At 36.3% G+C, this 11,519-nt stretch overlaps 2 protein-coding genes across 2 annotated transcripts; both read left to right on the plus strand.

Annotated features, from left to right (window-relative positions):
- Nucleotides 1-3,188: 3,188 nt before the first annotated feature.
- On the plus strand, nucleotides 3,189-4,919 carry LOC116168183 (trypsin II-P29-like). Its single transcript, XM_031483865.1, has 6 exons — nucleotides 3,189-3,545; nucleotides 3,599-3,660; nucleotides 3,823-4,086; nucleotides 4,133-4,246; nucleotides 4,301-4,453; nucleotides 4,501-4,919. The coding sequence occupies exons 1-6, from the start codon at nucleotides 3,473-3,475 to the stop codon at nucleotides 4,852-4,854; spliced, it is 1,020 nt and encodes a 339-aa protein (XP_031339725.1). The 5' UTR covers nucleotides 3,189-3,472; the 3' UTR covers nucleotides 4,855-4,919.
- A 1,363-nt stretch (nucleotides 4,920-6,282) lies between these two features.
- Nucleotides 6,283-7,818, plus strand: LOC116168184 (trypsin-3-like). Its single transcript, XM_031483866.1, has 6 exons — nucleotides 6,283-6,498; nucleotides 6,554-6,615; nucleotides 6,738-7,001; nucleotides 7,048-7,161; nucleotides 7,216-7,365; nucleotides 7,413-7,818. The coding sequence occupies exons 1-6, from the start codon at nucleotides 6,441-6,443 to the stop codon at nucleotides 7,680-7,682; spliced, it is 918 nt and encodes a 305-aa protein (XP_031339726.1). The 5' UTR covers nucleotides 6,283-6,440; the 3' UTR covers nucleotides 7,683-7,818.
- The last annotated feature ends 3,701 nt before the right edge of the window (nucleotides 7,819-11,519 follow it).

Genomic DNA, 11,519 nt, shown 5'->3' on the forward strand with positions numbered 1-11,519 from the left:
TCAGTCAATTTCAAAAACAAAAAAAATAAATATGCATACAACATATTCCTTGATACAACTAAATTATAAATAAATGCAAAGTTGACTACCTGCAAATCACACAAAAAACATAACGGACGTGAACTATAAGATGCTTTCTCAATCACCGCTAAAACCAAGATGCCAAACCATCTTTCGTGCTGTAGGGTTTAAATAGCTTTCTCATTCTAAAAGTCACCCAGTTGCCAGCTCTCAAAAAATGTGTGCATCATCGTATGTTGTATACAGGCTCTGATTCAAAATTTAAGGGCCACTATGGGGATCTCGGAAACTGTAAGAGATAGGTAGGTAGTTTAAATTTGCTAAAGTTGCGTATTTTGATTCTTATAAAATACCGTTATGAAACAAAGAATTCCGAAAACTGTCGGAGATATCCTAAAAAAACGAAATTTTGCAAAATCGTTTTAATATTTTTACCGAAGTCATTTAACAAGATATTTTAAAATAAATGACACATTATTGTGGCCCCTCTACCACAGGCGTGAGCAACCTTTTTTTCCAAGGGGCTAAAATAAAATTTTTCATATGCGCCACGGGCCATACTTCAAATTCAAATAAAAAGTATGTTTAAAGAAATCAATATTTATCTATTTCTTTTTGGTATTGATCTATTTTTTTGCTTTCGTAAAAATCATTTAAAAGAAACAATGTACTCCTGAAAATTGACTATAAAATTTACCAGACGTGGATAATAAATCTCTATATTCAGTTTGTATCCAAATTTTCATTTATGCTCTTAAGATTCGTTATATGGCTTAAAAATGTTGTTTAATCCCAAAACACGTGTATATATCGCGAGGAAAATTCTGCAAAATACCTGGCGATATCTCTGAAACAAGAAATGCATCTTTAACTAGGCTTTCAAACGTCTTGGAAGCTTCGGATCGCGTGCACTAGATGCTACATGTATAACATAATCTAATCTACGAGTTTACTCGTAGACTAATCATATTAACTAATGAAATAGAATTTTAAATGTAATTTGTGGGCCCTATTAACTATATGAATTATGTTGGCGGGCCGGATTTGTTGCCCAAGCCTGCTCTACAGATGCTAGTTTTAAATTTAAGTATGTTGTTTCATCCCCGGTTAACGAGCATCATATTTCTTTCTTATGGAATTCATTTTTACTGCTACTGCTACTGTTTTTACTGTAAAGTGTGTTGCCGAATTGTACCTAGTAGGTGTCACCACATGACTAAAATTGTTACAGCTTTGTGGCACCTCTGTTTATCGACATTTTCAAGGGTTATTAATTATTAACGGCGATAAAAGGAAATCTTTCATTAAAAAAAGTACCATGAAGTTTTTGAAAGCATACTTTCACACCACCCCATTACAATGTTTTGGCGACACAGTAACTATAGTAAGGGAGAATAAGTATACCTACACATAATTTTTACTAAATCGCCAGACGCAACGTTATTAAAACATGTACAAATTGTGCACAACCCTTGTGCAGGTAAAGCGCATTTTTTTTAAACACCTCTACGAAATTTTTTCCATAAATAAGAAAGTTGGCACTGTACATCCTACACAAAACCAAATTTGGAAAATAGCGCTACATTTGATTTTATTCCAAGTGGCTATGTATCAAATTTCATTTAAATGCCTCCGTAAATAAGAAAGTTAGCACTGCGCATGCGCAAAACCAAATTTTGAAACCGATGTTAAATTTTCTTTTATTCCAAGTGGCTATGTATCAAATATTTCATTTAAATCCCTCCATAAATAAGAAAGTTGGCACTGCGCATGCACAAAACGAAATTTTGAAACTGGTGTTAAATTTGGTTTTATTCCAAGTGGCTATGTATCAAATTTTATTTTAAATATCCAATGGTTATATTTCTTCCAAACGTCCCAATCGCCGTTTTTTAAGATTATTTAAGGAATTATAACCGATCACGACAAGGGATCGAGGAGGAAGACTATGATGGTTAGTATAAATTAATTCCTTTCGTTGAGAGTACCATGAAGGATAAAACTAGTTCCACTCCCCCCTCCCCCCTAACTTTGAGGACAGAAAGAAGGGCAGTAGTTTGTAGAAACCTGTTCCTTTCGATGAGACCTTTAATTAGAAGACAATGAGATAAACTTAATATTTACCCCCCCCCCCCCTCAGGCCCCGTGGCTCGCTGATCTCGAAAAAGAGTCGCACGGGAAAGTTATAGTTTGTACAAACCAATTTATTTCGATGAGACCTTTCATTAGAATCCATGTGTCTAATTTGTTGCATTGTCAGGTTTCATTTACCGCTTGGTTCAGCTATAAATACAGTAATGAGCTTTAGCAGTTTTATTGTGGCTAGGGCTTGGGCGCATGAAAGAGGTTGGTTTAATTTCCCACACACGTGCTGTTATTGATAAGATCTAATGTGAAATTGTTTGATTTAATATAAATAAATCAATTAAGTGATAAAATGATAAACGAAAAATAAATATCTGACCTTGCTTTTAATCGGCAGCGGCACGAATAATACCTACCTACTTGGCTCCTAAAATTGATGGAGTGTTTCAGTATCACAAAAACATGACATAAAAATATCTGCTGATAAAGCGGGAGCGACAAGTACAGATCGTTGATTGAATTGAAGTTTGAGTTATTGTTACGGATTAAGGTACCTATATAAATTGTTTACATATATAGAAATCATACCTATGCTTATAAAATTAAATAATCTTATCTTAAAACAATATATTTTCAAGATGGTTCCAAAATAAACTAAATAGGTAAGCTGGAGGAAATTTCGTCGAAATTTTAGCCCATATTCTCCTGTATGTTATGGTTGTTGAAAAAAGATTTAAGAGAATTGGAAACACACAGGAGAATATGGGCTAAAATTTCGACGAAATTTGTTAAATTTCGACGAAATTTTTCGACGAAATTTGTTATCTAGGTGTTTTGAACGTGAGGAAACCAAACTTGGTTTTTTGAGAATTAAAAAAAACAATTCAACACGACAACCTATGGCTTGGTTGTGCCCAGAAGAAAAATCAGGAAATACTTAGTCTTTTTACTTATATCAAATAGAGGCTCTCCTTATAGCGAATAACTGATAGCCATTGTAGCCAGGTGAAGGCTCTAGGACTTTAGATATAGGTAGGCAGTTTTCTTTAGTGAGAAATGTATACGTACCTTATACCTATAAGTGCATACGTCGCGTCGTACACACATCTTAGGCTACTTTTAGCCTTTCCCTGCCAAAGACCGCTGATTTTGGATTCAATAGGCAATGATGATAGATTTAGGTAGATAATTGTTGCCGATATGTCCAATTTTTAGTTTTTTGCTTACTCTAAAGATACGAGAAATCATACCTATTTCCCACAAACATACTTAAGATTACAGACTCTGATACTACTCAGAAAGATAAAGATTTTGTTTATATAGGCACCTAACGTGCTAAACAGTTAGGTGTATCGTCAGGACATCTATGAGGTGCGCAATGCCGACATCAGCATATCTTCTTTGTGTACTTTTTTGCTTGAATCTGTTCATACGCACTGGTAAGTCGCGCTTTTTTTCGAAATTAGTAGGCTAGTTTAACAATTGCTTGTAGGATCATGCGAAACGCGTATAGTCGGCGGCCAACCAGCAAAGGAAGGACAAATTCCATACCAGGTATGATGGCGCGAATAGTGTCATCTTTTATAATACTTAGATAGAGGGTGTTCTTATCTTAGACAATGAATTAGAAGAAAATTCTGCAATTATTAGTATAGTTAGGGATAATTTATTTATCTGCATAAAGGTTTAAGAGAAGTTACAGTTTCTTAACTTCAGGTTGGATTAAGATCAGCAACTCGGAATAGTCACTTCTGTGGAGGATCAATTATTTCGCCAACTCACGTATTGTCGGCGGCGCATTGTGTCGGGGTCTCCTTCTTCGATCTGTATATGCCAGTACCCGCGCGTGTAATATACGTTTTGGCGGGACAAATACTTTTGGATGTTAAACAAAACAGCACGATGAGATATGTCGAACAAATTGTCGCTCATGAGCAATATGATCCTGTCGACATTCTGAACGATATCGCCTTAATTAAGGTCAGTACTTGAAACAGCTTGTGGGAAGTGCTAATACAAATTTTAGTTGCAATTGGAGCTGCCTCTGAAACCTGGAAGCGCTATCGATTCAATATCGCTCGCGAAAGAGGTGATAGAATCGGGATCTTGCATTGTTTCCGGATGGGGAGTTACATCTTTTGTAAAGAAGAGAAAACTAACTTTTAACCGAATACGCACTAACTTAATGTTCTAGGGATCAAAAAAACCCACCAAGACTCTCTATTGGGCAAACCTGGAGATTTTTCCTTTTTCTGGATGCGTGCAGCAGTATGAATTAGGTGGCGTTCAGATCACAAACGGCATGGTGTGCGCAATGTCAGACAAACTAATTGATGGCGCTTGTCAAGTAAGTAACATGTTGCTTACAAAATAGTTTTCAAAAACTCATTACAGGGAGATTCTGGAGGGCCACTAACTTGCAACGGAGTCCTAACGGGAATTGTCTCATTCGGCGTGGGTTGTGCGCACAAGACTTATCCTGGGGTTTTCACTAATGTGGCTTACTACAGCGATTGGATTGATAGGACCATTCGGAAAGTCGATACAACTACGTCGACTTCCGTTGTTGCACCCATTGTCACAACCCCATCTGTTATTGTGAACACCACTGCTGCACCACCCAAACACAGGAATAGTACCACGGGTAGCGGTAACTCAGCCTCGTTAACGGTCATATCTCCACACATTAATTTATTACTGCTATCGTTGTGTGTGTTCAGCTACAAAATTATGTCAGCAGTTAATTGATCTCGCGAATCGCAAGTAAATATATATCTGTAAATATGACAGCATATGAATTTTATGTTAAATAAAATAATTAAAAAGAGATAGAATGTTTCTGTTGCGTTTTCAAATTATTTTAAGTTTTAATGTGAGAAATAGCTAACATAAATTTCAGAAGTGGGATTAATTGGGATCACGGTTAACTTAATGATTAAGTGCGGTAAGCGTTTTGGTGTCGCAATAAAGCGTTGGAGTAATAGTGTGTCAAGGGGTGTGCAAGTGTTTGTAGTAGTGCGCAAAAGTTGAAATTGGTGGAAAAGTCAATGCCTTTGAAGAATGTCAGTCTCATCTCATCACGATGGAGTCATCGGGTGCAGCTGCAAAAAGGGAACTTATTCAATTCAATGATGCGTAAAAGTGCTGTAATCATCTTAGCCTGCTACTATCTTTGGCGGTCTAACGCCAACTTCAAGTCACGCCGGAATATTTGACCATATTCTGTAGTAGATGGAACACCAAACTCTGCCTATTTGAATATTCTCGCTTAAGCTTCCCACGAGAATCTGTCACTCGGTGGAATTGAATTGAGCTAGGAAGCTGTTCTGTCAAGAATTTGGCAACTGTTTTTTTAATTGTCATCGTGTTGTAACGAACATTCCAAAAATTTCCATCAATATCAAGGCAAAAGATTAGTAATCGGCGATAACAAACGAAGGCGGATGTGACGTAATCTTTCCAAAAAGGATCACATGCTTGTTCTGGAACCTTCTAGAATAGTCAGGATACCTTCGGAAGCGCTCGAGAGCTTTCGGGAAAGAGGGGGCGGGGCGTTTGCTATATAAGCAAACGAAATGCGTTTCGCTGCAGTTCCAATTACGTGACCGAAGTAATAAATAGTTCGCACTGTGATAAATTGTGTATTCGTGAGTGATAAATAATATTTATCTAATATAAATCAATTCATTTCAACACTGTTATAAATTTATTGTTAATTATTAATTACAAATAAGATAGATGTATATTTTGGATTCAAAATAAATATAGGTAAATATCGAATGCTATGTGGGTATGCTGTCATTTTTTAAAGATAAACCCCAGCAGTAACTAAAAGTAGATGAATGAACTAAAGACGCTATTTGGTTCGTTATTGTGTCCAGGCCTGCACCAAGGAAGGCATTTTTTCTGCGTTTATTACTAAAAAAGTTATTGTAAAAAAACCAAAATACCGTTCGTCCGTCTGTTCCTTTGTCTGTCTGTCCGTGTGAACGGTAACTTTGTTTAGAAATGTCCGATCGCTTTGACATCTCCGTTAGTTATGAACTGAATTGCATGAAATTCAATATGGGCATCAATTCAAAATTCACAGTGCCCTTTTCGCATCTCGACCATTTAAAAACCGAATTGCAAACTTTTTTGGTAAATGGTAAATGAATGCAAGTGGAAATGCTTTTTTTGTAAATCGTTTACGATTACTTTTTAACTTGTTTCCATAAATATCCGTAAGATTACATGCCATGATACTAATCAGAAAGATAAAGATATTGTTTATAAGCACCTACCATGCTAAGGATTAGGTAATATCGTTTGCCAGTCCATTTATGAGGTGAGGAATGCTGACAATCAATTTTATTAGTGTCTTATTTTGCACCAATCTATTCATATGCACGGGTAAGTAGTATCTATACATTTATTTAAGGACTGGTATCCTTTAACAATGTTGTAGGATTATGCGAAATGCGTATAGTGGGTGGCCAACGGGCAAAGGAAGGGCAAATTCCATACCAGGTATGATGCGAATGGAGTTATTATCTTTTATAATAGATAGGTGGTAAATAGTATAGCTAGGGATAATTTATTTGCCTGTGCATAAGCTTCTAAGAGCAGCTACAGTTTTTTTTTAACTTCAGGTTGGATTGAGATCAGCAACTCGGCATAGCCACTTCTGTGGAGGATCAATTATTTCACCAACTCATGTATTGTCGGCTGCACATTGTGTCGGGGTCTCCTTCTTCGATCTGTATATGCCAGTGCCCGCGCGTGTAATATACGTTTTGGCGGGACAAATACTTTTGAATGTTAGAGAAACCAGTACGGTAAGATATGTCGAACAAATTGTCTCCCATGAGCAATATGATCCTGTCGGCATTTTGAACGATATCACCTTAATTAAGGTAAGTGCTCGAACAGGCTTGTGGGAAGTGCGAATTCAAATTTTAGCTTCAAACGGAGTTGCCTCTGAAGCCTGGAAGCGCTATCGATTCAATACCGTTCGCGAAAGAGGTTACAGATTCGGGATCTTGCATCGTTTCCGGATGGGGAGTTAAATCTTTTGTAAAGAACAGAAAACCAACTTTTAGCCGCATACATACGAACTTAATGTTCTAGGAATCAAACAAGCTCACCAAGACCCTGTATTGGGCAAACGTGGATATTTACCCTTTGTCTAAATGCAAAATCTATTATACGTTCATTGGTGCTCAAATCACAAACGGCATGGTGTGCGCAATGTCCGGTAAACGTGAAGGGAGTTGTCAAGTAAGTAAGTAACATTGCATACGAAATAAATTCAAAAAAATTTACAGGGAGATTCTGGAGGACCACTAAATTGCAATGGAGTCCTAACGGGAATTGTCTCATTCGGTGTGGGTTGTGCGAGCACAGTATATCCTGCGGTTTTCACTAATGTGGCTTACTACAGCGACTGGATCGATTCGACAATTCGAAAAGTCGATACAACTACCTCGACTTCCATTGCAATACCAATTGCCACCACACCATCTGTAATTGTGAACACAACTGCACTATACCACCCAAACACAGAAATAGTACTACGGGTAACTCGGCCTCATTAACAGTCATATCTCCAGACATGGATATATTACTGCTATCGTTGTTGTGTGTGTTCAGCTACAAAATTGTCAGCAGTTAATTTATCTCGTGAATACTCAATTAAGTAGTTTTCTGTAAATATGACTGAGCATATGAATTTATGAGAAATAGAATAATTAAAAGATGAAATGTTTCTATTGTGGTTCCACGTCTCTGTAATTCTGGAGATAATCTTAGTGACCGAGACCCAAGACCTAATGCATAGGTACTCTAATTACTTACAAGGATGGTGATATTTGGAACACCGGATTCCCTATGTTGTAAAGACCCGGATAAACGGATGTTACAATTTATTTGATCTCCTCCATCCTCTGGTTAATCTTCCTATATCTTAATGAAATGGGGCGTGGTTCTTGGTGTGCAATTGTGCGCCGGCTAGCTGTCAGTTAGTGATCCTCTTCTGGCTTCTGAATGCGTTCTTATTCTGGTGCCTCTTTGCTGCAACAGAATAACGTATGAGTAAATGGGGGTGTGAGGCGAAACAATTCCGTAAAGAAAATAGTTAAACCACATTCATTCGCAAAAACATACTTCATATTGATAGAAAATATCCATCAATATTTATAAATAAACTCACTCTATAATGATCACAGTCAGGTGCTAAAAGACAATTAATTGTATTTTTATAAACATACTGTACAATAAAAATAAATCGGACTGCAACCGTTAATATGTTAAGAATTTTCAGGTGCGAGTCTAAAAGAAGCAAATGGCGTCCACAAAAACACCAGCTTAATGTAAATCGAGGTAGTTGGCCAATAATCTTCACGTAAGTATACCGTACGGTACAACTTACAACGATGCACACATTTTTGATTGCTGACAACCGCGCAATTTATTAGAATGGGAAAACTGTCCGTGCAGTCTAAAGCACCAAGGCCTGCTATAACGACATATCTTCAACTATCGTCACAAAAGAATCGTGCAGTTTAGTTTATTAAGTTTTTATATTTTTTATAATTTTTTATTTTTTGATTTGATAAATCTAACCTCAATACTTGACCACGTGTACGTAAAGTTCCGTTAAATTTTATTGTTTGAATTCGCTTTCATTGTTGGTGTAATGTTTGCTTAATGCTTAATTTATGTTTATGTTTTGATTACATGGTCTTGTCGTTAAAGTAAATTTATATATTTGGTCATTAATTTAAATGTTGTAAACTAACAATTTCGCCTTGAAGGAACGGTCACAGGGGTGGTAAAAAGCTAAAATCAATTGAGGTACGACACTTAATGCTGGGACTGTTCTCGACTCTCAACTATCTCGAACCTCCCGAACGAAGGCCCAAAATTTGATCGGAGGCGAGATTCTGCTAACAAAAACTCTTAGGTTTAGAATCTATGTACGATATTCAGTTGCGCTTCACTGATTTGCACATATTTTGTTGTTAACATTGCATTTGCCCTACAAGGTCATTTAATTATCCATCTTTCTTTAAACAAGGGTTTTATTGCACCAAAGATGTACCTACCCTGTTTTGTTACCGGCTTGTACCCCAACCAGTTCGTAATACCTATCATGTTTTATCAATCAATTGCAACAAATTATCTTACACATTGACAACAGTTTCACTATTGGTCATTAGATATTATTGACTATTAAAATAGGTAACTGATCAAAATCTAAAGATAAAGCTGTTTAAGATATTTCATCTGTGTCTCATTTTTGATGAACCTCGCTTAGAATTGGGCGAAATACAGCAGACTGATTAGTTTCCCGTACGCGTATTGGCATTCTGTACTATTATTCAGAGCAGCTCTGGTCTGATTCGCAGTATACTATGGCTTCACGTTGTGCGCAATTTGATAATACATTATATACTGCGATTCAGAGCACCGATATGGTTTAGTGTTTGATTTATTACTAAAACAAGCTAAGCACTTGTCACACCAAACCCTGTTAATATCTTCACCCCGTTTTTAAGTCGAAGTTTCGCTTTAAATTCATGTTCTACTAGTTCCAAATATTCGATCATTGAAAACGTATTCTCGTTGCACATTTCAACTAAAACCTCTTGATAGTTCATTTTAGTGCAGTTTGAGAACCTTGATTACACACAAACCACAAGAGTTTAGAGATACCAAACTTTTCTCCCGCACGATTTGACATTCTTTCTGAATCGCAGTATAATTTGGCTAAGGTACACGCGCTTTGTAGAAACCCATTACATACAGCGTTTCAAAACTCTAAGTCTCAACCGTATCGGTGCTCTGAATCGCAGTATATAATGTATTATCAAATTGCGCATAACGTGAAGCCATAGTATACTGCGAATCAGACCAGAGCTGCTCTGAATAATAGTATAGAATGCCAATACGCTTCCCGTACACGTGCTGTTATTAATGTGATGTAATTTGATACAAATAAATCAATTAAGTGATAAGATATATTAAACAAAATACATCTCACCTTATCTATCGACAGCGGCAAGTTGGCTTCGATGGAGAAGTTTCAGTAGGTCTATCATAGAAAAACAGGTGAAGTAAAAATCTCTGCTGATAAGCGAGAGCGATATGTGCAGATTTTCGATCGGGGTATAATGATCAAGTTTGAACTATTGTTTTGGATTAAAAGTGTATAAATTATTTAAATATAAAAAGGTGCTAGGCACTTTAGTCTTATCTTAAACCACATATTTTCAGTGGGCGAAAATTTGGTTACTGGTATATATGTTATACAGGATGTAACAATTAAATAGGTAAAAAATTTGAAATGTAAGGGGGCACAGAACATTTTTTCCAACAGTATTCGTGAGATAAATTTTCCGACTTAGGGCCGGTTTTCTATATACCGTTACCATTGAATACATTTTTATTCAATGGCGTTACATATACCTATCTGACATATTTATATCCATCAGGTAAGTTTAACTGAAACAAGGACAATCTTTATGGCTTTGTCATATTAACATGAGTATTTTATAATAGGTAGCAGCCTAGCAGGATCGGCACCCTTCTGGTTCATTGCCAATTCATACGCAGTTAGTGTGGAAGGTCACATGCACAGAAGAAGTTGTATAAGTATCAGTTTATTATTGTAACGGAAATGTTCCAGACATGATGTCGCCTTTGGCGCTCTGGAATTTTCTACGCGTATTCGAGAATGTTCGGGACTTACATTGCTTGTATAAATGGTTGCGGACCGAACATCGCGGCAGTCTACTATCGAACGAGATCGAGTACGTATGAAACATCGAGCGCGGAAATATAAATTACGAAGTGTGTGATATAAATAATCGATATAAATTGTACGGTTTTTATAGTGTTTTAGTTTTGTTTAATAAATATTGATATAAATCGAACCCGAATTTATAAATCACGTTACATTGGTGTCAGAAGTGGGATTAATTAAATTAATTAAAAGTAAGATTAAATTAAGTGCTTGTGCTTGTGTATGCCTGTAACAAGATGTGCTGCCGCTAAAATGGAAGAAACGATGCTCAATTTGCTCCAGCAAATCCAAAATGGCCAACAGGTGTTGCAACAAGAAATGAAAAGCAACCAAGAGAAGTTCGAGAAGATGGAAGAAAATTCTAGAAAGATTAATAATAATAATAATAATAGAGATTTATTAAATAGAATATAAAACAAAAAAACAAAAAAGAGAGCTTCCAAACTAAAATAATCACTAAAATACAATATTCTATTTAAAAGGGACAAGATATCGGCAAGCCGGTTTGCAATCTCGCCCTAAGAGGTCGAAAAAGTGTAAATTAATTAGAGTGCTATTTATAATTATACAATGTTCTTAAAAATAAATAAATATTTCTTATACAGACATTTGTTGTAACTGCAAACAT

Source organism: Photinus pyralis, unplaced genomic scaffold, assembly GCF_008802855.1.
Source record: "Photinus pyralis isolate 1611_PpyrPB1 unplaced genomic scaffold, Ppyr1.3 Ppyr1.4_LG4, whole genome shotgun sequence".
NCBI classification, from domain to species: domain Eukaryota; kingdom Metazoa; phylum Arthropoda; class Insecta; order Coleoptera; family Lampyridae; genus Photinus; species Photinus pyralis.